This window comes from Coenobita brevimanus, chromosome 57 (genome assembly GCF_032717465.1).
Source record: "Coenobita brevimanus isolate Jiangsu-jjx chromosome 57, ASM3271746v2, whole genome shotgun sequence".
NCBI lineage: Eukaryota > Metazoa > Arthropoda > Malacostraca > Decapoda > Coenobitidae > Coenobita > Coenobita brevimanus.
In genome coordinates, this window is record NC_137010.1 from 16,393,220 (window position 1) to 16,420,229 (window position 27,010).

The 27,010-nt window shown below is 42.9% G+C and overlaps 1 protein-coding gene across 1 annotated transcript in view; it reads right to left on the bottom strand.

Moving 5' to 3' along the window:
* Positions 1 to 27,010, bottom strand: part of LOC145401909 (uncharacterized) — a 61,001-nt gene that overhangs the window by 26,828 nt on the left and 7,163 nt on the right. The window contains exons 2-3 of the mRNA XM_080274014.1: positions 14,467 to 14,593; positions 11,905 to 12,055 (exon numbers count right to left, since the gene is read on the bottom strand). Coding sequence (XP_080130140.1) covers positions 11,905 to 12,055; positions 14,467 to 14,574 — 259 coding nt within the window. The 5' untranslated portion in view covers positions 14,575 to 14,593. The remainder of the gene's footprint in view (positions 1 to 11,904; positions 12,056 to 14,466; positions 14,594 to 27,010) is intronic.

Genomic DNA, 27,010 nt, shown 5'->3' on the forward strand with positions numbered 1-27,010 from the left:
ACAAACTCCTCTGGTATTCCATAATGTCTCATGATCTTCCCCATAGACTCTCGAAACACTAACAAAAGCCTTTTCAAAATCAACAAAACAAAGACTTAACGGTACTCTCATTTCATTAACTTGCTGCATCAAATGCCTAACTATAAAGATCTGATCATTGCAACCACGTCCCTTTCTAAAACCAGCCTGTTCATCCCTCAGAATACCCTCAACCACCGGCTCCAACCTATTTAACAACACTCTACTGAAAACTTTCAAAGCTATCGGTGACAAAGAGATTCCCCTCCAATTACCACATTCACTCAGGTCTCCCTTCTTCGGAACTTTAACAATTACACCATTCTTCCAAACTGATGGTAGTAACCCCGTCACCCATATCTTATTGAATAGCTTGGTCAAGATCATTATTAATCTATCCCCCTCCACTTTAAACATTTCCGGAAATAAACCATCCTCCCCTGGTGCCTTATTATTCTTTAACTGTTTTACTGCTTTCTCCACTTCTGCAAGCCTCAACTCTCCTGTTTCTATATTTAAATCTTCCTGAGCAGACGGTATATCCTCTTCTGGTGGTATTGGTCTATTAAGAACTGTCTCAAAATGCTCTTTCCATCTATTTTTAATATCTCCATCTTTGGTCAATAAATTTCCTTCCCTGTCTCTAATTGGTATTTCCTTGCGTTTACCTGCATTACCACTCAGTTCTCTAATCGATTCATATGCTATTCTTTGACTCTGTCCATCATTTTTGTTTATTAGGATTTCAGTCTCTGTTGTAGGTATGCTGACATATATTGCTGGAGTGTCTTTGTACAATAAATATACCTCCCAGTATAATGATATACAGTATATAATGCTTACACGTCTCTTGCCTGCGATGTGGCAACGCCTGAGCTTGCAGACGTGGCAAGGCTGCACCTTTGCCCGGGCAGCAAGCTGGTCAGTCAGACATTGGACTCTTGCCCATGAAGTTGTAACCTTCTCTTGCCATTGTAACTTTGTTTGGAAATATGGACCTACGATTAAGGATGTTGGAGCTTCCTTCCCCATGCAGTCTAGTGTTAAGGACGCCGCACGCAACACGTACATGGCACAGTGAGTAACAAGAGAAAGAAACAGTGAGAACGCCGGTGGCAATGCCCTCCATTACTCATACCCAACGCTACCCTGGAATACTTCGTCCTCAGCCCTGGATTACAGTGACTCAAGTGCAGTGACAGTGAAGTGTTGTGCGTGTACAGTGACTTTTTCTGACGTCTGTGCGGGTTAGTGATTTCATCCTCAAGGCTGGGAACCAAATTTTTATGCACCCCAGCAGAGCTCACAAGCATACACCCACCGTTCGCCGCTCTCCCAGGGTAACTGAGCCGCTGAGCGAGTGAGCGGGCAGCCGTTAATATTTTTCCCAGCTGCACTGCCAGCTGCATTGCCAGCTGCATGAAAATGCCTCAGCCACACACACACACACACACACACTCACGGCAACATCAAATAATGGATTCACACCAGCCACAGTTCGCTGTGGAACAAGAGGACACTACAAAAGCACAGGGAGGTGGAGTGCCACAGGTTGTGGGCGCCCCACAAGGAGCTGGAGCGGAAGAAATTGCCTTCCACACCATATCACTCCAGAGCCCTCACTACCACCCCCAAACTACCACTGCAATGACTGGAGCAGATGTTCTTCACCTTATCAAGTATTTAGAGGAATCTCGCTGGTATGATGAAAACAGAAGACGGCGTGAGGAAGGGCAAAGAAGAGAACTAGAAGAGATATGTCAACAAGAAGAGAAAATTCATCAGGAAGAAGAAAATGCAAGGTTTACAGCCCTCATCCAGATGCTCACACCTGCCAACCTCAACAAAGATGACCCCACACCTGCTGTAGAGGTGGTGGCCCCTAAATCGTCAGCTGAGCCCTTCAATCAACCTTCTCTTCCCCCACCACAAAAACCAACAGCACAGACACCTCCACCACTTAAAGCTGAGGCAACTTTCCAAATGTTCAGGGAGTGAAGATGCCGTTGGGATGATTACACTACGATAGTCGACCTTTCACAGCTACCCTGCTGAAAGCAAATGATCCAGATGCGGATGTGTTTGACCCTCGAAACTCAACGTGTATTGAAGCACACCCTACAAATCCCCCCCTCTATGGACAAGACTGTAGATGAAGTTCTGGATGCTCTGCAGTCCCACATCAAAGTTCTACGTAATAAGGCACTTCGCCGGAGGAAGTTACTCAGTTGTAGGCAGCTGGAAGGAGCGCCGTTTGCAGATTTCTACGCCAGACTTGGACACATTGCAGAGGAAGTGGATGTATGCCCAGGGAACTCGCCTACCTGTGAGGAGGCCCAGCGAAAGATGATTATCCTGATGGGTGTTCAAGATGAACAACTGGTACAGTGGCTAATCTCAATGGACGCCACGTGCTCACATGACGTTGTCACCACCTGTCGGTCATATGAAGCACCCAAAAGTGCAACCTCTGCCATACGTGTCCCACCTAACCGGCTGTGCACCGTTCTGCCTACAAGAAAGACAAGAAGAACAAGAGACGCAAGAGGACCTCACCTCCAAAATCGACTCCGACACCAGCTATCTTTTGCCAGTGTTGTGCTCATCAGCATGACCTGGACAAGTGTCCCGCTGCCAACAGCACCTGCAACAGCTGTGCCCATCCTGGGCATTGGTCCAGGACAGTTATGTGCCCTGCCAACAAAGCCCAGTGGCGGTGTTGGACACTACGATACGTGCTGCAAGGCAAAGAAGAAGGACAGCTGCCACAGTGGGGATCCAAGCAACAGTGGTGCCTCCTCTAACTCCAGCAAGTCTTTACTGCCCAGGTCTCACTACCATACAGCATTACACTCCTATCACATGCTGCATACAAAGACCCCTTATCACATAGGGACAGCCCTCTCAATGTCAGAAGAGACAAGAGCTCCCTGAACTTCTTCCAACCACTTCTCACCCTAGCCACAGAGCTAGCTCCAGCCCCATCTCCAGCACACATGTCTCCCAAATAACAAAACTCTTCCACACACTCAAGAGATTCACCAGCAAGTTCAATCCTTTCACGCCTGACAATCTCCACCTGCTCTCCCCGAAACGCTGTACACATAAAATCAGCATTATCTCGCAGTCTACCTCTGATACCACTACATCTCTTGTGCACTCATTTATCACAAATACCGCACAAGATGGAATTACTTCCCACACCTTTGTGCAAACTGCATATGGCCACTCTCCCTCATCTTTGACAGTACCGCCACCAACCCTAGATATCATCACTTTCGGTATTCATCTGCCATTTCTTTAATCCTCAGCTTCTCAACTTTCAGTCTACTGACTATGAAAAATTCTTCGTCCATCTTACTACTACAATGGAACACATCCTATCTATTTCTCATTTTTATGAAATCTCCATTCTAGGAGATTTCAATATTCACCACCACCTCTGGCTCTGTTTTCCTTTCACTGATCCACCTGGTGAACAAGACTACATCTTTTCTATCTTTCATGACCTACATCAGCTTGTACAGCACCCTACCCATATCCCTGACCGCCTTGGAAAGAACTCCAACATACTTGACCTCTTCCTTACAATTAATCTTTCTGCTTACACTGCTAATCTTTCCTCTCTGTTTGGCTCCTCTGATAACAACCTTATTACCTTAAGCTGTCCTATCACACTGGTACAGACTGTGGATCCTCCAAAGAAACATTGATTGTGGCACTCTGGATCTGCTGATTGTGAGGCCCTCAGGCAGTACTTCTTTGATTTTCCCTGGAATGATTATTGCTTCTATAGCCAGAAGCCATCTGAATATGCCTTGCACATTACGGAGGTTATTCTCTCAGGCATGGAAGCATACATTCCCTTCTCATATCCTGTGTCTAATGCAAGAAAGCCTTGGTTTAATCATGTCTGTTCTAATGCTGTCCACAACAAGGAGAGGGCCTATAAAAGGTACTGGAGCCAACCCACCCCTGAATCACATCTCTATGTTTCTGCCTGGAATCATGCTAAGTCTGTTCTTTCCTCTGCTAAAAATAATTTCATCCGTCCTAAGTGGGGATGTAGTGCTGCTCTCGGGTGTCTGCTCTTTCCTGTCCTCCAACCTTCTTTTCTTCCATCCACTTCTGTCTTTCTTTCCTTCATTCTTTCCTTGTCCTTCTGCCTATAGGTGACTTTACACTCCCTCTTCTGTCTTTCCTTCATTCTTTCCTCTTCCTTCTGCCTGTGGATGACTACACTGAGTGACAAGCCAAATGGTTTCCTGTACACCAGGAAACCATTTACTGTGCTGGGGGGTAACCATATAACTAAATTTTGGCAGCTTGTGGTTTAGTGGGTAATTACGGTGCTCCAGTTGGATTGAGCTAGTGAAGGCTTATATCCAAGGAATGGTTGTGGTTTATTGCTCACGTAATGCCATTCAGGGATGAGTGAGGCTGGTCACTCTTATCTTAAATGCCAGAACCAACTTGCCTTACACTGGGCTCTTACGCTCCTTATGGGGCAACGTAGGATTGGATGATGAATGAATGAATGAACTAAGTGGGGGTGCTCACCATCCACTCACTCAATGTAGTATTGCTTTGGATGTCTGCCCTTTCCTCTCTTCCTTCCTTCCTCCTCTGTCTTTCTTTCCTTCCTTCATTCCTCTTCCTTCTGCCTATTGGTGACTTTGCACTCCCTCTTCTGTCTTTCTTTCCTTCATTCTTTCCTCTTCCTTCTGCCTATGGGTGACTGTACACTGAGTGACAAGCCAAATGGTGTCCTGTACACCAGGAAAACATCTACTATGCTGAGTGGTAACCATATAACCAAATTTTGGCGCCTAGTGGTTCAGTGGGTAACTAAGGCACTCCAATCAGATTGAGCCTGTGTACGTTTATATCCAGGGGGTGATTGGGGTTTACTGCTCACATAATGCCACTCAGGGATGAGTGAGGCTGGTCACTCTCATCTTAAGTGTCAGGACCAATTTGCCTAACCCAGGGCTCTTATGCTCCTCATGAGGCAACACAGGATTGTATGATGGATGGATGGATGGACTAAATGCTCTCAACTCCCCAACTCGAATGCTTCCCGCTGCTTCTGGCACCTTGTCAAAAACCTTTCTAACAACTTTACCTCTTCATCCTTCCCGCCTTTATTCTACTCTGATGGCTCTGCAGCTGTTTCTGCTACTGATAATACAGATCTCTTCGCTCAGACTTTCTCCTCCAATTCCACCTTAGATGATAGGAAGCGTTATGAGGAACACACTGAGGTGGTTTGGCCATGTGGAGAGGATGGAGGGTGAAAGACTGACGAAGAGAGTGTATGTGAATGAGGTGGAGGAGGGAAGAGGGAGGGGGAGGCCGAGGATGAGATGGAGGGATGGGGTGGAGAGGTATATGAGAGAGGGGTGTATGAGTTGGGAGCAGGGCAGTGAAATGGTGGGGGACAGGGCGACTTGGAGGCGATTTGTTTGTGGCCACCCCAAATGGGATTGAGGCGTTTGGCAATAGATAGATAGATAGATAGATGATTCCAGTGCTGTTCCTCCATCACTTCCCCCCCCTCTGACTTCCTCATGGCTGACATTAAAATTTCTTTAGCTGATGTATTTTCTGCCATCACTGGCCTCAATACTAACAAGGTATATGGGCCTGATGGGGTCCCTCCTGTTGTCCTCAAGAACTGTGCTTTTATGCTTACAACCTGCCTAGGTAAACTCTTTTTCCTTTGTCTATCAACTTGTACCTTTCCTTTTTACTGGATGTTTGCTCTCATTCAGCCAGTTCCAAAGAAGGATGACCATTCCCAACCCTCTAAGTACAGTATTGTCCAATTGCTTTAACATCCTGTTTCTCAAAAGTGTTTCAGTCTATTCTTAACAGAAAAATTTTAAAGCATCTTGCCTATCAAAACCTTCTTTCTTGTCATTAGTATGGGTTCTGTTTTGGACACTCCACTGGCGATCTTCTCACCTACCTTTCAGACTCTTGGTCATTCTCTTTTCAGGACTTTGGTGAAACCTTTGCCACTGCACTTAACATCTCAAAGGCTTTCAATCAAGTCTGGCAGAACTCTTTAATTTCCAAACTGCCCTCTTACGGTTTCTATCCTTCTGTCTGTGCCTTCATCTATAGCTTCCTTTCTAGCCATTCTATATCTGCTGCTGTAGACGGCCATCGTTCTTCTCCTAGATCTCTCAACTGTGGTGTTCCTCAGGGCTCTGTCCTATCACCAGCTCTGTTCCTTTTCTTCATCAATGACCTTCTAAGCTGTACATCTAACCCTATCCACTCATACGCTGATGATTCCACCCTTCACTATTCCATTCAATTCCTGCTGCATTCATCTCAGCAGTTACTTCAACAAACAAGGGATGAAGCTATAGCGCACCTAATGACCGACTTGACTCGTATCTCTGACTGAAGTAAAAATAATCCTGTTGTTTTTAATGCATCAAAAATTCAGTTCTTACACCTATCAGCCCTACAAAATCTTCCACAGGAGTACCCACCAATGTTTAATAACATCCAGCTCAATCCTGTATCATCCTTAAACATACTTGGGATTTCATTCTCTCAGGACTTATCTTGGAAAGATCATATTACATCTCTTATAAAATCTGCATCCAAGAGATCAGGTGTGCTAAGCCGACTCTATACCTTCTTTACCCCTGCACAGTTGTTGACTTTATACACAGGTTTTATTCGCCCATGTAGAGTACAACTCTCATGTGTAGGGAGGTTCCCCACTTACAGCTCTTCTCAATAGGGTGGAGTCAAAAGGCTTTTCATCTCATCAACTCTCTTCCTCTTACTGGCTTCCTTCAACCTCTGTCTCTTAGCTGCACTGTTGCATCTTTATCTCTTTTTTATCGTTACTTCAATGGTCACTGCTCCTCTGAACCATCTGCCTGCATCCCTCCACCTCTACGATGGGTGCATAGCACCCACCTAGTAACAAACTTTCATCCCTTTTCTGTCCAACCCTCTAATGCAAGAGTTAACCATTACTCCCAGTCCTTCATTTATGCAACACGTCAACTCAGGAACTGTGTCCCTCTGTCTGTATTTCCTACTTCCTATGATCTCCAGTCTTTCAAACAGTGTCCAGGTACAGTAACCACTCAAATAACGCGAGGGTTAGGTTCCTGGAGAAGTCGTGTTAGTTAAAAACGCGTTTTTTAAACATAATTTTCCCATAAAAAACAATGGTAATATTGGGGGTTAAGTTCCTGGATTCTGGGAAAGTCTACCCATTTGGGGAGCTATGTTACTCTAAACTTAAAAGCAACAATGTTAATCTGAAGGAAAATCCACATAAAAAACAAAAACAGTATATCTGGGGAGAAATAAACAACATTTGAGCCCTAGTTGGGCCGAAGTGTTGTTTACTTCTCCCCAAATACAAACTGTTTTTGTTTTTTATGTGGTTTCTCTTTCAATTCTGCTTCATTCACGGCATTGCGAAAGTTCCTCAACACTATTAATGTATTAGTAGGTCATAAAAACACTACAGGAAAAGCAACATTTTCATTACAGTAAGTAGGTCACAAACAATTACAACACACATGGCCTCACTTCATCTATGCATCACTCGTCGTCTGCTGCTGTCCTTCCTTACCCCTCTACCCCACCTCCCACCGCTTCCCACCCTAAATTTTTTGTCCCTCCTCACTCTGCTGTCCTTCCTCTTCCTCTGACTCCCGTGCTACTGGTGATGAAGATAACTCCCTTAAGTTTTCTGCCTTCTTCAAACAGAACTGCTCTATTTTGGTCTGAGTGGTTTTCTTTTTTCTGTTCTGCAGCATCAAGTTGTAACAATTTAGATCTACCATCACTTTCCTGGCCAAATTGCTCAGAATGGGGCCAAACTTCATTTTCGAATATTATAGTTCAAATAAAACTAGTTTAAGCAACAGACAAATAAAAAATTGTATTTATGCATAAACTGCCACACATGGTCTATCAGCTCGGGACTGTCCAAGGCGAACGCAGCTAATTTGATACCATCATGTACGTGTAAAGTCGTGTTAAATCGAGAAACCCTTGTTAGTTAAACATATCTCCTTAAACATTTGCTCATGCTAAAACGAAAACGCGTTTTTTAACTCATGTTAGTTGAGAGGTAACTGTATCTCGAAATGAATGGATCTTGAATTTGGCTCTCTTTCTTATTTTGTTTTTTCTTAGAAGGAACAGTTTGTGGCCACCTGGCCTTTGGTTCCTTCTTCCTTGCATTAAAAAAAAAAAAGTAAATAAAAAAATAATTACTGAGGTCACAAAGTTCTTTCCCTCTTCCCCATTCCCTTTCTACTCCATAACTACTTCTGTGCTATCCTCTCTCTCTCTATTTTTTTTCTCTCTCTCCCCCCCAGTTTAAAGCCCATTACTGTCTCCACTCCTCCACTTATCCCCTACCTTTCCCTGAATTGCAATTATCACCTCACTTCCTTGTTAGGGTCTTGACCTAATGCCATCCTTCCTTGCTGTGACTGACCTGCCACACACATACATACATACACACACACACACACACACACACACACACACACACACACACAAAATTTATTCATATCTGCAAATTTTTCGTAAGTCAATCCTGACTGTATATATATCTTACCACGCATCATCCTCAAGCAGTATGTTGGACTTCTGGGGAAATGGTGGTGGTGGTGGTGGTGGGGGGGGGGGGGATGACGTAGGTCAGACTGAGGCCTTCAGCCCGCCACCAACCGAAGCATGAACATACAAACCGCGCTGACAACGTGGCCACCCCGGCCTGAGGTTAGGCAGTCCGGACCGCTTCTAACTCTTTCAGGGTTTTCCCAATATATAAGAAATTATTTTGGTTGACTCCTAAACTCCAAAAAATGTGAATTCCAGTCTAGCGAAGTCCGTTGTAGGGAAGTCATGCTGTACTGTAATACACACCGAAATCGCACTAAAATCATACAAGTGGCTGAAAGTATTATTTTCTATTATATATTGAATTATTGTGATAAAATACAAGTGATTTTGTTATTTTCTTTCTGCAATAATATGTGAGGCCACATGCTACGCACATGAGCTAGCAAACATTTTTGCAGTTGGAAACTGCAACCATGCTATGAAATGATTCATAAATGACATTATATCAATAAGTTTAGTAAAAATTAGCGATAATAAATGGGGGATGTGGAAGGTGTGTGCAGGATATTTACAGAAGAAATATGTGCAGCATGTGATGTGGTGTGTGGGAGGAAGAGAAGACGAAGGGAGGTGCAAGGAACAGCGTGGTGGACTGAAGAGGTGAGACAGGCTGTGGCACAAAAAGAAGAAAGCATACAATGAATGGATGAGAAATAGGGGCGTGGAAGAAGTTGAGAGGCGGAAGAGAGAGTTATTTGTAGAAAGAAAGAGAGAGGTGAAAAGATTAATAAGAGAGAGTAAGAAGAGAGTGGATGAGGAATTTGGAAGGAATTTGAGTGTAAAGTGGAGGGACTGTAAGAAAATGTTCTGGAAGGAGGTGAAAAGAGTAAGACAGGGTGGAAGTGAGGTAAGCAGGGGAGTGAATGATAAAAATGGTAGATCACTAGTGGAGAAGGGAGAAAAAGTGAGCAGATGGAGAGAACACTTTAAGGAATTGTTGAACATACAGGATGGAAGCAATGCGAGTATAAGTGGCTGGGGAATGGCTGGGAGAAGGAGGGAAGTGAGAAGACAGGAAGAAATCAGTAGGATAAAAGTTGTGGAAGCAATGAAGAAAGTTAAATTGGGGAAAGCCCCAGGAATTAATGGAGTGTGTGGTGAAATGCCGATGCATGGGGGAGAGATAGTAGTAGAATGGATGTGGAAGATGTGCAGATTGGCCTGGGAGGAAGGTAGAGTCTCGGAGGATTGGAAGTCAGGTATGATTATTCCCTTGTACAAAGGAAATGGGGAAAAAGAAGTGTGTGGTAATCACAGGGGCATTTGTCTTCTTAGTATAATGGGAAAAGTGTATGGTAGGATACTTATTGACAGAGTTAGAGAAAGAACAGAGGAATTAGTTGGAGAAGAACAGGGAGGATTTAGGAAGGGAAAAGGTTGTGTAGATCAGATATTCATTCTTAGATCTTTAGTGGAAAAGTTTCTAGAGAAGGGAAAGAAGTTGTATACAGCTTTCATGGATTTGGAGAAAGCATATGACAGGGTGGATAGACAAGGATTGTGGAAAGTGTTAAGAATATATGGAGTAGATGGGAAGTTGTTGAATGCTGTGAAGAGTATGTATGATGGTGCGAAGGCTGCCGTGCGTGTGGATGGTGAACTAAGTGAATTTTTCTCTTTGAAGGTTGGGTTGAAACAGGGATGTGTCATGTCTCCATGGTTGTTCAATCTGTACATGGATGGGGTAATAAAAGAGATACAAGGTAGGGTAGTGGATGTTGGAGTGGCCCTGGTGATAGAGGATAGTGTTTGGAAACTCCCTGTACTGTTGTTTGCAGATGATACTGTGTTGTTGAATGAAGACGAAGGGGAGCTGCAAGGCTTGGTGGATGAGTTTGGGAGAGCGTGTATGAAACGGAATCTAAAGGTGAATGTAGGGAAGAGTAAAGTGATGGTCTTTGAGAGACGTGAAGTCAGTGAATGTACAGCAGGGTTGGATGGTGAGGAATTGGAAAATGTGAGTAAGTTTAAGTACTTGGGTAGTGTGATGAGTAAGGATGGAGGTTTGGAGGGTGAAGGGCTTGAAAGGGTACAGCAGGGAAGAAAGGTTGCTGGTTCCTTGAAAGCAGTGATAAGAAACAGGGAAGTGAGCATGGAAGTGAAAAAGTTACTGCATGACAGTATTGTGATACCAACTCTAATGTATGGAAGTGAAGCTTAGACGCTGTTGGAAGGACACAAGTCAAGAGTGAGAGCAGTGGAAATGAGTTAAAGAGGAGCCTGTGGAGTCACATGGAGAGACAGGCTGATGAATGAGGATATAAAGGAGCGTTGTGGTGTAGATGTGGATGCAATAGGAAGCGTTATGAGGAACACACTGAGGTGGTTTGGCCATGTGGAGAGGATGGAGGGTGAAAGACTGACGAAGAGAGTGTATGTGAGTGAGGTGGAGGGGGGAAGAGGGAGGGGGAGGCCGAGGATGAGATGGAGGGATGGGGTGGAGAGGTATATGAGAGAGGGGGGTGTGAGTTGGGAGCAGGGCAGTGAAATGGCGGGGGACAGGGCGACGTGGAGGCGATTTGTTTGTGGCCACCCCAAACGGGATTGAGGTGTCTGGGAAAAGATAGATAGATAGATGAAGTTTTATAAAATTTGCAATGATTTTCCTCACATCGCTAATGTTTTGCTAAACTACAGCATACACACTATAGAATATAGCCATAAAATCATGCGAGACTGGCTAAATTTTTTTTTTTTTTTTTTTTATCATAATAATTGAGATGAGAAAAAGAGGCAGTAACAATATTTTGTTTGAAAAAAATCTTGCAGTTTGGTAATTAGAGGCAATTTCCACCACGCTGGGCTATTTCACTCATCACATGGGCAAAGCACATCTTGTCTTCTCTCAAAGCTTTTTCCGGGCTGGGAGTACCTACAAACATACAGTTTGTTGGAAATAACAGTAAAAAGATTGAAGCTTGTCTGATAAAAATTTTACCTTTTAAAGATTAAGGATAAGTGGGTTAAAACACGAGTTGAGAACACACAATTTTTTTCCTATTTCTCTGCACTGAGCACATACGTTGTTATCACAGCCACAGCAGCTGAAGGGTTAAACCCCATCACCAATACAAATTCTTTATGGTGTAAGCTGGATGATAATGTCTGTTAGTAGTAAGAATATAATAAATAATATCTCACTGGATGGTGGGGTAAATACACTGACTATGTTAGGGAAAAAAGCACAAAATTATAAATACATACCAGGACAATATTTATTCAACAGGATCCTTGCTCTTTCCTGAATGAAACTGTGGAAAGACAGGACTTCCTGAAGGCAAATTTCTGACTTCAGGTTATGCTGCAACTGGTCATCCTGTGGGAGATGTCTTGCACAGGCTGGGAGTTCAGCAATCTGGAGACAAAATGACTAATTCAAATCTTGCAGCTTTTCTTTGTTTTCAATAATGTCTTTTATCATCATGATCACCTCCAATGCCTTGCTCCCTCCTGGAAATTCCTTAAAATGGGAAGGCCATGAAAAAAATGCCTCCAAGCTGACTCTGTCCTCATATACCCCTCTTATTCACTCAAACTCTCTTCCTCTCTCATCAATGTATTGCTCCACCCCCTTCCTCCATATCACATTTGAATTGCCTTTTCCAAAATTACCCTCACATGCATTTTCAAGAGAATTTCTCTGACACCCCATCTATAGGCATTCTTTGAAGATATCCATACCATCTCAATGTACGGTTTTCTTCTTATCCCATCAGTATTTATGCAACTCACTCCTACTGCTCTCTCTTCCATTTCCCAATACTCATAAATTTCTCTGTTATTGTACAACATCCATTATGCTTAAGTCCGCAATTGTTCCATCCATCCATCATCCAATCCTACGTTGCCTGATGAGGAACGGAGGAGGCCAGGGCTTGGCAAGTTGGTCCTCACGGGGCAACACACAAGTCAGACAGACCTTTATAACATCAGCTGAAGGACAATTTAATGTACCTGTAGACTTCAGCTTAAATAGGGAATTTAAGAGGTAGTCATTAGTGTCCGTTAAGGCCTCCATCCAGGCTTTGTATTTCAGAGATTTTTGCAGCTTAAATACAACAAAACCAGCTATGTAAGCAACAATTTTGCTGGAACAGAGAGATAAATGGTCAGAACTGGGAATGTAGGTGTATTCATCCTTTGTTGATACTTCATAATCTTCATCTGAAACCCTATACTTTGCAGTGGTAGCACTGATAGCCTTTGTGGAGGGAGTATCTACACTGAAATTACTAGATGGGTGTCAGTATGGGCAAAGTTTCTAACGGTAGACAGTTTCCACGCAGCACATCTTGAATATCATTATTCACTAAAATCCTTTTATAGGCTTCAGTGTCTTGCTGAACCTATTTGCACACCCATACGTGGCTCAACAAACACCCCAGGAGAAAGCTGAAGGTATGTGCCATAAGCATATGTGATTTTAATATTCTAGGACTAATAACTGATTTTTGGCAAATAGTTTTAGAGTCCGTCGGAGCGCGAATATGCCCGCGGGTGCCGCAAGAAAAAGCAAATCAAGCCCGCAGTTAAAGGGTTAATCTTACGTTATCTTATACATATCCCAGCACTAACCATGTAAAATTGCGAGCTTATTCGGCGAGAATGTGTTCCGGGTGAGTTTACTGTACTCAGCTATAATAATAGTGACAGTGAATCATGTGAATATAGTGTGCATATCTAGTGTACAAAGAATTGGTGAAATACATGCAGTAGCTTAGAGGAAGGCAGGAAACTGCCCTACAGTCATGACACGGCATGGGTGCACCGTAGTTTTTTGCATTTTTCTCTAAAACTATGAGGCCTAGGATCACTGTTGTGGGCTCATATGAAAACCAATTAAATTCTGCATAGGATGATAAAATAAAAACAAGAGTGGCACGAAAAGTTTTTCACTAGAGATCCCCGAATAAAAGAATCTGTTGTCTATCGGAAATGGGTTTTACTTTTTCGCTTATTAATCGAACATCATACCTCATATCAAACTGGGACCTCCGGCATTCAAAAGCTAATAAAATTATCTTTCCAACGATGATATAACATGTAGAGATTGAGTAGTAAACATCTGACTAATGATGATGGGAAGTGAAATGTATGCTCTTGAATGTTTATTTACACGGCCCTAATGTATGTATAGCGTGTTTTTTTGGTGTGTGTGTTTTTTTTTGCTTATCGTGTAGAACAAACATCAACGAATAGGAATATGTGGGTTTTGTGGCAAAATAAATATGTTTGGGTGGTGAAAATAAGCCGAGAATACACATATTTGGAATGCGGGGCGGACAGAGGGGAGAGGAGAAAAGCAGGCGCGTCACGTCCCACAAAACTTATTAACTTATCCGCGCGTGAAAGGGTTAATGGGAATTAGAGTAGAAAACATAACAAACCTCTTCAAACATCAGAATGTTCACCAACAAAGGAAGGTGAAAGACAGAACAGGTGAAATATCAGGCGAATTTTTATTCCTAACTGTACAACTGTGCTTGTGTTCTTCACTCCAATTACATGTTTTTAACTTTATTCTTGAAACTTCCAGATGCTTTCATTTACATCAGCATACATTTTTAATCATATTTTTATTTTTTAACACAAGGGGTTAGACATAACCATCATTAACTCTTCCACCACCAAATAACTCCCAAAAATTTAAAAGAATTGTCTGCTGGTACCATGAATAAAAAAAAAAAAAAAATCATCACACTGAAGTGGTTAAGCTATACAAAGGCTGTACTACCATAACAATACAAAAGCCGTTACCACCTTTACCATAACAGTGAGCTCCTCCATTTGCATCTTAGTCCGAAAGGCTGTCAGATTGACTGTTCGAACTAGCCTCTCCACACTCTTTTGTGTGTCATCCAGTTTACTGGCCATGTTCAGTTCTTAAGTATTACTGCAAGGAAGAAAAAAATCCTATTAGTGGCCTTCCTAGTGACAAACAACACCTGTTGTAACTTCTCTTCTCTCATCTATCTATCTATCTATCTATAGCCTGACGCCCTAATCCCACAAAGGGTGGCCGCAGACAAAACGCCTCCAAGTCGCTCTGTCACCCACCATTTGACTACCCTCCCCCCAACTCACCCCCCCCCTCCCACATATACCTCTCAACTCCATCCCTCCACCTCATCCTCGGTCTACCCCTCCCTCTCCCTCCCTCCACCTCACCTACATATACCCTCTTAGTCAGTCTTTCATTCTCCATTCTCTCCACATGTCCAAACCACCTCAGTGTATTTCTCCTAATCTTTTCAACCACATCCACATCTACCCCACAACGTTCCTTCACTTCTTCATTCGTCAACCTGTCCCTCCACGTCACTCCACATGCTCCTCTCAAGTAACTCATTTCCACTGCTCTCACTCTTGACTTGTTCCCCTCTTGCAAGGTCCACGCTTCATTTCCATACGTCAGGGTAGGGATCACAATACTATCATGCAGTGACTTCTTAACTTCCATACTCACCTCCCTATTTCTCATCACTGCTTTCAGTGTACCGACAACCTTCCATCCCTGCTGTACCCTTTCACGCACTTCATCCCCCAAAGTTCCATCCTTACTCATCACACAACCCAAGTACCTGAATGCACTCACATTCTCCATATCCTCTCCATCCAACCTCACTGCACACTCTGTGACTTCATTCCTCTCAAACACCATAACTTTACTTCAGTTTACATTATCTTTCAGATTCCTCTTCCTACACGCTGTCCCAAATTCATTCACCAAACCTTGCAACTCCCATTCATCTCCACTCAACAATACTGTATCATCAGCAAACAGCTGACACATTATAAGAATTTTGTTTCTTATACAACAAGTGGTCTCTTTTACAAATTTTTTCTATAGTAAAAATGACAAAGCAACCACTGCAAGTATGTATCATAATAATTCAATTTATATTTCCCACTGAAAATAGGGTGAGCAGCATCCAAAAACATGAAGGAAATGGCAAAAAAGTAAGAGAATCATCAACAGACACTTTTTAAAATGTGACACAATATCATTCACACACCCTTTAACCCCTAGGGTACGTAATTCTCCAGCCTCGACTACCCCCCAGGATGCAAAAACAGGCCTGTTTTTCAACTATGTCAAAGGTTAAAAGTTTTATGCCCGATTTATAGAGCTTGAATTTACACACCTGAAAACGCAAACCCCACCCTCCTGGACCCAATAGTTACCGAGTTGTGGCTTTTTTAAAATTTAGGTTCTTTATTTACCATTCAGTACAAGCCCCAACACTCTGGGGAACACTGTCCCTGAAGGCCAAGCAGGGAGGGATGCATGAGGAAAACAATATCAGTATCACAGGACATAGAAGGTACAGAAGGAATTATCATTACAAGCACAATAATGTACAAAGACATACAATGATACATACATGGTACAAAGTTGGCAGAGTAATTATCATTACATGTTTTGATATGAGTGAAATGGTACATATATACACACGTATGTACATACATATGCAGAGAGAGGCACATATGAACACATACATATATGTATAGGCTATATCTATACACATATGTATAAATTCATGCACACGTAGCAATAGACATACTGCATGTACAGGATAGGTACGTATGTATAAAGACACGGGTATGTGTACAGGCGTGCATACATATATTTACAACATGCACACATATATGATATATTCATATATACATAGACAGGGAGGCATATATATACTATATATACATATACACCCTAAGTAGATACATATAGTACACAGTCACATACACAGATGGAAGGTGGGTAGAGAGAGAGAGAGAGAGAGAGAGAGAGAAAAAAAAAAACACGATATGCATTATAATATTACCTCTTGATTCAAAATCCCAGCACTACTACACTACATGCACATGCACCTGATGTGTGTGCATGTGCGTGAACACGCACACACACACACACACACAAACACACACACACACAAACACACACACACACCCCTAAATGTCCGATCATTGTCCTGATGCCAGAGAATTCAATGAAAGGAACTTGAAGTGAAGGATGAGAATGTCTCTGAGTACATCAAGATGTGTGATAAAGTAGGTACACATAGCAGAAAACAAGAGTCCAGGGGGTCTGAACAGGGCAATAACTGGCCGGTTAACGATATGATAATGCTTAATCCATTGAATTGTGACAGAGTTACATGGCCTGTTGGTGGTCAGATGTCCGGTGATTTCCCCTGGGGAGCGATACCCCAGGCGAATGCGGGCAACGACCATATCACAGCGGCAGGTGTGGGTGGGGTGCTTGCCATAGGTGTGTCTCACGCCATGGTAGGTGTCAAAGCGCTGGATGGTGACCCGTCAAAGTTGATAATAGTTACCCGTCACGGCCCCGGCAAGAAAGAAAATACGCAGCTCACACCTGTTTTTTTCAGAAAAATACATACAAAAATTACCAAAATCAATTTTTTTTGGTGTGTACAGATGTTACAAACCACTGAAATGTGCTTTAAAAAAATAAAATGGTGACAAACCCCCCAAATAAATATAATAAATAGTAAAAATTATCCTCTCCTCCTCTTCTCTCCTCATACCCCCAATCCCCTCCTTCCCCTTCCCCTTCCCTTCCCTTCCCTCCCCTCCTCTCCCCTCGCCTAACCTTGCCTCTCCCTTTCCTCTCCCCCCTCCCCTCCCTGCTGAGCTGTCAAATCTAGCTAGGGAAAATGGTCATGAATCCCCTAATAAAAATATGATAAATACTGTAGTAAAAATTATCCTCCCCTCCTCTCCCCTCCCCATACCTCCAGTCCCCTCCATCCCCTTCCCTCCTCTCTCCTCCACTTACCTCCCCTCCCCTTGCCTAACCTCCCCTCCCCCCTCCCCCTCCCCTCCGAGCTGTCAAATCTAGCTAGTTTTCGTTTCATTTTGTTTCATTCCGTTTTTGAAGGCTCCAACATGCTTCCATGCGTCGGCATAAAATAAAATTTCTTTTTTGAGTGAGTTTCGAATAAAGACAGCTAAAATAACTGTGGTGTGCATATCCGTATGCAAAGACATGAATAAATTACAGGTAATGATTAAAAAATGTGCCATAAAGCGTAAAAAATACAGTACAGTAATCCCTATACACTCCAGACGCCCACTTTCCGGACACCCCACTTACCGGACATTGTGGACCTGGACCTTCAGATCCAAAAATGGGGAAAAAAAGAAAAGAAAAGAAAAAAAAAAAAATCCCACCTGTAATTTGAAACTGTCGCACAGCGCCAAACAGCTGTTTACACCAAGGCCCCTTCACTCCTTCCTTCCTCCCCCCTCCCCCCTCCCCTGTCAGGGTTGCCATTTGGTATTTTTCATTACTAAATGTGGGCCAATTTGGCAATGAAAAACTCGTTTGGTAATGAATCAGAATAATGCATTACCAAATGGATTTTTCACATGTAAGAGGATACACAGGATGGAGATGGTGGATTGTCTGCTCTCTCTGACTAATTTGCTAGCCTACATAGTGTGAAAATAATCATCATGCTGTTAACTGTAAAGAGAGTGATTACATGTATTTCCATTTGTACAGTATATAAAATTAGTGAAGAATAAATGCTAGCTTTACAAATTTGGTAATGAAAAGTTAAATTTGGTAATGAAAATTGAAGAGTTTGGTAATGTGGTTGCTGCGTTCTGGCAACTCTGTTTCCCCGTCACCAACACTCCAACAGTTAACTGCTTAACTTCGATTGCAAGTGGATGCTTATCACAGTGGATGCCACACGTGCTCATTTTTTTGTGAATAAACAGTGAATAAACTGCAATACCTCGCCTGTAGACCACACGGGAAGTTACAGTGTTGTGCAGTGTTAAGAAATTGGAATTGAGAGTGCAAAGGATTAACTGTGGAGTGCAAACTAGAGGTTGAAACTGGCGTGGTGCAATAAACAAAATGCAGTGTTAAACAATTATAAAGCACAGTGCATAGAATTACTGTAAGTGCAGGACAACACTGGATTACTGTACGTGCATCAAGAGCATTTTCACCACTGCCAAACCCTCAAGAAGGCGGCCACAGACGTGCTGTAAGTACCCTGGCTGAGGTAGTCACTTCTAATTCCTTATTCTTTGGTTCCTTTCCATTTATTTCATACTTTATGTCCATTACTGGTGTGAATAGGGTCTTAAATAGGTTTAAATAGGTGCTATGCATGTCCGATAGGGAGTTATTTAGGTGGTTTTCAAAGTTAAGCTGGGTTAGGGTCCTTAAGTACCAGTCCAGCAGGCATGTGCCCACTTTCCGGACGGGACCACTTTCCTGACTTTCCTTTGGCTCTATTACATCGGATAGTGGAGGGATTACTGTGCGCAAAATATTCAAGGCCGGGGAGGTAAAGATACTGCGTCCTAGGGAGTGGGGGTGAGGGTGGTGGGAGGTGGTAAGGCCAGGAGGGGGTGTATAGGGATGGAGGGATGGGAGGAGACCACACTAGACACAAAAGAAGGACCCCAGTGGAGCACAGGGACATAGAGGGAGGGAAGGGGGGAAATAACCACCCCCCAGATGACTGGGTGGGGAAACACGGGGAGGATCCACATGGGAGGGGGGGGGATGCATGAGGAGGGTGTGGGAGCAGTTGTGGTGGTAGTAAGAATGTACACCCCCCACCGTCTGGGTGCGGGCCTGGGTCCCCCCCTCTGGTGTGTCCAAAAATTAGTTCTGATTGGTTAGAAGCCATCTACATCACAGACGGGGTGAAGCCAGCTGCCGCCAGTTTCTTGTGGATGTTGCACAATCGGCGTTGCTCGTCCTTTTAAGAAATTGCGCAACAAGCTCGACTGATGAGCTTAGTACTTTAGAGGTTTTCAAAATCATGGGTCAACCTTCCAGGCAAAAATCATCTGCACATATTTACATCAGTCATTTTACTCTCTCCTCCTCAATTTAGAGACACCTCAGTATGGAGATCTGAGCTATAGCATACTCCCAATTCAAAGCCCAAATTCAGGGCTAAATAAAGGATCTCTAATGAAAGCACTCTGGTCCCTATTTTCCCCACTTCCGTCACTAAGTCGCAAACAAGACAATGTTAAATATTGGAACAGACTCCTCTAAACAATGAAATCTCATTATAACATGCACATTTACATACATGTAACAAAATTAATTATATGAAAGAAATGAAAGGTTAATGCAAACCCAGTGTGATTTTGTGTAATTTTTCCATGTTTTGGCCACTAAACTGGGCAGTGAAAACAGAAGATTTTATGTACTGTACTGAATTGTTTATCCTCTAATTTGCTATGTAATATCAAGCATACACAGTACTATACTTTTGACACCACCAAGTCATTAAAAATGATTAAAAATGGCAATGTGAAGAATAAACCCAGACTCAAGAGATGAGGAGTAAATGAATTGTTTCCTGTCCCAAGTCAAAATCCCTTGCCAGGCATGATGACCTTCCTTTAAGATTGTCAATACCTGGTGCAACTTATATATACTGTGTGTACAGTAAAACCTCTACAATTCGGCATCCTTCAAGTCGGAAACCTCTACAACTCGGGAAAGCTTCAAAATATTCATTTAAAATATCAAAATTCAAACATTCCCAAAAATGCGAACGTGAGAGGAAGAGAATCAGCAAAAATCCCCCCAACTCAGTAAGATGCCGAGTAGTACAGTAATGCTTGAGAGTTTAATGTTTAGTTCTCCGGTATAGTACAAGTGATAAATACATTACAGTAATGGCCATTATAATGTTAATTGTGCTTTAAATAGTGTACAGTGACAAGTACAGTACAGTAAAGGTGTGCACAAAACTGATCTTGAGCCCCCCCTACCACCTCCAAAAACTACTAAAAGTCCTCCTCCATGCCTGGAATACACCCTACAACTGCATGGAATCATGGTAAGGCAGCTTTTACTGTTTATTGTAAAAACTTTTATTTTTTTCTATTTTTTTCCATTCTTCTTTTTGTGTGTGTGTGTGTGCTATGGGGGGAACTTAAAGTTCATCCCTACAACTCGGCAAATAGGCTAACTCGGCAAGGCTTGCACATGTATTATGCCGAGTTGTACAGGTTTTCCTGTACACACATATATATATATATATATATATATATATATATATATATATATATATACACAGTACCCTCGCATCCAACAGAGTAATATTGTCATGCATGGGTCCCGTGTTGGACCAAAAACGTGTTGGACAAACAATAGAGCTTATGGGGAAAAATGAATTATGTCAGCAACCCTAGGAAAAGTCACCCTAAATGCCTACCATATACCTTTACATATATTGGTACTACTGCAATTATAATAAATGGTGCTGTACTATGAATGATAACTAACCTTTTAGGATAATGATGGTGGGCTTGCTGGGAGTGGAAGGTGATATCCGAGACTAGGTAGTCCTACTGGGTCCCTGGAGGATGGCTGCTGGTGTCACTAGCGGGTAATGGCTGCTGCTCCTCCTCAACCTCCCTCATAAATCCTTTGAAATTCCTCTCCCCTTTTATCTGCCTCTCAATGAATTCTAGCTTGGTGGCCTGAGGGAGGTGCTGCTGCTTCTTGGGGTTCTCAGAAGGCTTCCTAGGCATCGTGAGCAGGGTAAAATGCAGTAGCAAGGACAGAAAATGCAGCGAGAAAAAAGCACCGTCCAATGCGAATTATGCAACTGAGTGGCGCTGTGGCGGGAGAAATTTAAACAAAACATCACGTGAGAGCAGAAGCGTTTTTCATTGGGCGACATCACGATCTCGTCACGATAGCGGGCAGGGGAGGCTACTTGATCGGAAGTTTTGATTGGCTGTCAGCGTCACGGGAACGTCTAGTATGACCGTGTTGGACCAGGGGTGATTGTGCTAGAGGCGAACTCTGCGGATTTCGCTTACTTCTTGGAGCTCTGTCAGTGTTATGCTTAGGCACCCGTTTTACAGTACTTAAATCATATTAAATCGTACTAATTTTTTGCTCTCCGTGCTGGACGCGAATCGTGCTGGACAAACGCGTGTTGGACACGAGGGTAGTTATTATTTATATATATATATATATATATATATATATGTCTGAGTATATATATATATATATATATATATATATATATATATATATGTATATGTATGTGTATATATATATATATATATATATATATATATATATATATATGTATGTACGTATATATATATATATATATATATATATATATATATATATAGTAATTCCTATACTATCTGGACGCCCACTATCCGGACTTCCCACTTACTGGACATTTTGTGCCCGGGCCTTTGAAACCCTCCCCTCCCAGAAAAAAAAATCAATTGTACTTTGAAACTGGCGCGCAGCACCGAACAGCTGTGTTTACATTTGCTGCTTGCTTCCATCCCTCCCCAGTTACCACCTAACTATCATCCTGACTAGACACTCATTCAATGGATTCCGCACATGCTTGTTTTTGTGAATAAACAGTGAATAAACTGCAATACCTCGCCACTAGACCACATGGGAATTTACAGTGTTGGGCAGTGTTATGAAATTAGAATTCAGAGTGCAAAGATTAAGTACAGAGTGTAAACTGGCAGTTGAAAAATGGCGTGGTGCAATCAAGAACAGAATATGCAGTGTTAAACAATTATAACTCATAGTGCAAAGGATTAAGTGCAGCACAACACTAGATTACTGTACGTGCTTCAAGAGCATTTTCACCACTGCCAGAACCTTAGAGGAGGCGGGTTAACCTTCATAAAGCACGGCCACGGACATGTTGTAAGTACCCTGTGCACTACTAAATATTTTCCAGACTTCTAATTCCTCATTCTCTGGTTCCTTTTCATTTATTTCATACTTTCTGTTCCTTATTTGTGTGAACAGGGTCTTAAATAGGTGCTATGCATGTCCGGTAGAGGGTTATGTAGGTGGTTTTCTGCGTTAGGCTGGGTTAGGGTCCTTAAAGTAACAGTCCAGGAGGCAAGGGCCCACTATCCGGACAGACCCAGTTTCAGGACATCCAGTCCAGGAGGCAAGGGCCCACTATCTGGACAGATCCACTTTCAGGACATCCAGTCCAGGAGGCAAGGGCCCACTATCTGGACGGACCCACTTTTTGCTCTAGTACATCGGATAGTGGAGGGATTACTTATATACATACATATACATACACACACACACATATATATATCTATTGCCAGACGCCATAATCCCGTAAGGGGTGGCCATTTGACTTTGGGTTGTTTTACAGAGAGAGGCACTAACCCTTCACCAACCCACTTGTTGACTCGTAGGGAGCACGGAATATTTGGTTATATGGTTACCACCCAGTGTTGTACTGTAAATGGTTTCTTGGCTTACCGGAAACCATTTGGCTTGTCACTCAATGTAAAGGAATGGAATGCAGTAAGAAGTGACAGGAAAGATGGGAGAAATAGGAAGAGAGGAGGGCAGACATAGAAAAAGAATGATAAAGGCTAATGAAGAAGTTGGCAGCACTAAACCAAGCGAGTGGATGATGGTCGCCACCACCTACCACATACAATATATATATACTGTATATATATATATATATAGATATATATATATACAGTGAACGTCAGAAGTATCGAGAGCCCTGCGTCCCTCCTATGAAACAAACCTTTCAGCACTAAAAAAACATATAAATAATGCATATTATTTACCTTTAGCGCTTCGTAGGGTATCCTTTACACTTCTTCAAGGACCTGAGACGTCTTGGAAGTGAAAGGGCGAGGTTCCTGAGGTGAAGGGGTATTTTGTCCCAGGAGTCACGAATGGCGGCTTCCAGCTTAGGTAGAGAGCTCATGTCCTTCCCTTGGAGATTCTTCTTTATGAGGTACCAGAGGTTTTCAATCAAGTTGAGGTCTGGGCTATTTCTTGGCCAGTCTTTCATGAATGAAACCTCGCAGTCACGAAGCCAATTGGTGACCGATTTGGCCTTATGAGCATGTGCACCATCTTGCTGAAACACTTGTGCACCTGTTAGCTCGAATGACTCAGGTAAATGATCACACAGAAGCTCCAGGTAAACATCCTGATTCACTCTGCGGTTCTTGGGAAACACAACAAGCTTCCCTAAACCTTTACCAGACAAGCAATCCCATACCATGAGTGAATCAGCATGTTTAACTGTGCTTTCAACATACCATGGGTCTAGTGGGTCACTACCTTTGTGCCGGTACAAACGTGCTCCTCTGTTACAGGTTACACTAAACGTTGCCTCATCAGACCACAACACTGACAACCATTGCTCCTCACCCCAATTAAGGTATTTGTTAGAAAAGGCAAGCCTACGAAGTCGCTGGTTGCTAGAGAGAAGAGGCTTCTTCACAGGCCTGTGACTTTTGTAACCAAGTTCATGGACCCTTCGAGACACTGTGCGCACAGAAACCTCACCAAACACTTCCAGGTTGCTCTCCTTTATTTTCCTTGCACTCACATGAGGATTAGACTCCACTGCAAGTTTTAAAACATTAACAGACCTTGGGGAAGTTTTCCTAGGCCTACCAGACCGCGGTTTCTTTGTGGGAACATCACCACTGTTTTCCACTCGAAAACGCATGCACCACCTACGCACTGTCGATCGAGCCACGCCAACCAGTTCACTAATTTCCTTCGTTTGGTGGCCTGCCTCCTTTAGAGCAATGATCTGGGATATGATATGACTCGATAGTTCACAGGTAGGTGCCATAACAAAGTGGCGAAAGCCAAAACACTGTGGGACACTCGATAAAAAATGGCGCAAAAAGAGAGGGAGACGCAGCGGAGTTCCTCTCTCTCAGGCAGCCCGTAGGCAACTGAGGCGGGAACCAACCAGCGCGTAGGAAGGCCTCAGGGTACCATGACGTCATGCTAGCGCCGCAAACTTGTGGCTCAATTTTTACCACCAAAAACGGGCGATTCTTTTCTGGCCATAAGTACTGCGTGCCCGGCTATAGGCGCTCGATACAGTAAGACCTCACTATAACGGACTAATTGGGGCCGAATCCACTGCGAAAAATGCGAAATTCCGATAAAAGCGACATTCGGACTTCCCCCTGCTAATCCGGACTTTTTTCAATATATCAGACATTAGTCTGGATCGCATGAACAGTTTTTAAACTGTTTTGACTGCCATTGTGGTACTGTACTGTGTTATAACTTCACTACATTAAGCAAATGGCATAATATATATAATAATACTATATTATACACTGATAAACATGTCCTTTATTTACCTGATCATGGTGAACACAGCTGAAGTGGTCAGGCAGTCCGGACTGCTTCTGGCTTTATCGGACTTTTTCCAATATATAGGAATTTAGTCCAGTAGCTCCTCGAGTCTGATAAAAGTGAATTCCAGTCTACTGAAGTCCATTATATCGAGGTTTTACTGTACTTCTGACAAGCACTGTATATATATATATATATATATATATATACTGTACATATATATACTCAACCCCCTGCTATTGCGCGTTCAGCTATCGCGTTTATCTGCTATCGCGCACACATCAAATGCACAACCATACACGCTATCACGCACCCCAAGACTCGTCGAGTTTGAAGACAGGCTAAGCGGAACTTATTCACACAGCACTTCATACGAGGTTTGCCGAGGATACGATGGTTAATCGGAACGGTAACGTGGTAAAATTGCCGACGATACCACAGGCATTTGGAATGCTTCTGAACAGATTCCTGCCAAGGATACGACGAGCAAAACAGTGTGAACAAAACCCATTCGACTCTAAAGAATATATCGTACTACAGCATTGAAATTTAGCCTAACACTGAATACTTATTAATACTGTATTTTAGAATAAATATCAATCACTTTGAAACCCATATAAAGAGTTAATATTTCCTATGCCCAGAAAACTGTGATGTCAATAAAGTAATCATGTGTTTACAAATGAGACGGGGCTCTGGCAACAGTATGGGGAACGTGTGTGATAGTGTGCAAGTTTTGTTCCACTTAAATCTTTCTCGGCCGTTCCTGATACGATGTACTGCGTGATACCCCCTTTAGCTGTGGACATTAAGAAATCATAGAGACAGATAAAGAGATCTGGCTGCAATTAAGCCACTCCCAAGCCTCGGAACCCATCAAACCACCCAACCCTTAATCCTTATAAAAGTCTGATGGCCTTTTATGAATTCATCTGGATGGATTCCTGTCGAGGATACGACGGGCAAAACAGTGTGACCAAAACCCAGGCGACTCGGCAGAGTATCGTACTACAGCATTGAACATTTAGCCTGACACTGAATACATATTAATATTTTAGAATAAATATCAATCATTTTGAAACTCTTCTCATCGGCGTGTGTACCAGTTTATAAACAAAGTTGCTTCTCCTTATTCTCTACCAAGTCAGCGACAGCGATCACTTTCCACAGTCATGAAACGGGGCTCTGGCAACAGTGTGAGAAGCTTGCCGTTTGCCGAGGATTACAGAGTGCTAGGACAGGCAGAAGCAGGACCTTCCATGGCTGTGGACAAAGATAGTGATTCTGAGTGTGATCTCGAAGGATTTATGAGGGAGGCTGAGGAGGAGCAACAGCCATTACCCGCTAGTGACGCCAGCAGCCATCCTCCGGGGACCCAGTAGGACTACCTACAGCCTTGGATACCACCTTCCAGTCCCAGCAAGCCCACCAACACTATCCTAAAAGGTTAGTTATCATTCATAGCACAGTACCATTTATTAAGCAACGTTGGGTCTGGTTAGTACTTGGATGGGTGACCGCCTGGGAACACCAGATGCTGTTGGCATCCCTACGTCAAGTGGGGTTGGTGGAGGATTAGTGCCCCTCCCTGTAAAACAATTAACTCTAAGCCCTTGGCCACCCCATTTGGGATACATGGCGTCTGGCAATGGATGGATGGACAATAGTACCAATATATGTATAGGTATACGGTAGGTATTTAGGGTGACTTTTCCTAGGGTTGCTGACATAATTCATTTTTCCCCATAAGCTCTGTTGTTAGTCCAACACGTTTTTGGTCCAACACGTGACCCATGCATGACACTATTACAGTGTTGGACACGAGGGTACTGTATACAAAAAAGAAATAAGGTAAGTGATAGTCCCATACACCTGGAATTGGCTAATTATCATCTGACAACACCTCACGTGCACTCGTTCGCTAATTTCCACTGTTTATTTCCCCTTGAAATATGCCATATAATCTATTCTCGTAATAAAAATATATATAAGAAAGGAAGGGAGAAGCCTAAGTGATATTTACATTCACCTGGAACTACCCAATTTATTATGTATTGTCTAGATTTCCTGCCAATCATTTCATAGCGTATATATTAGCAGCTGTCACCACGCTGACATTGGCAGCATTGCACTCCCCCTAGG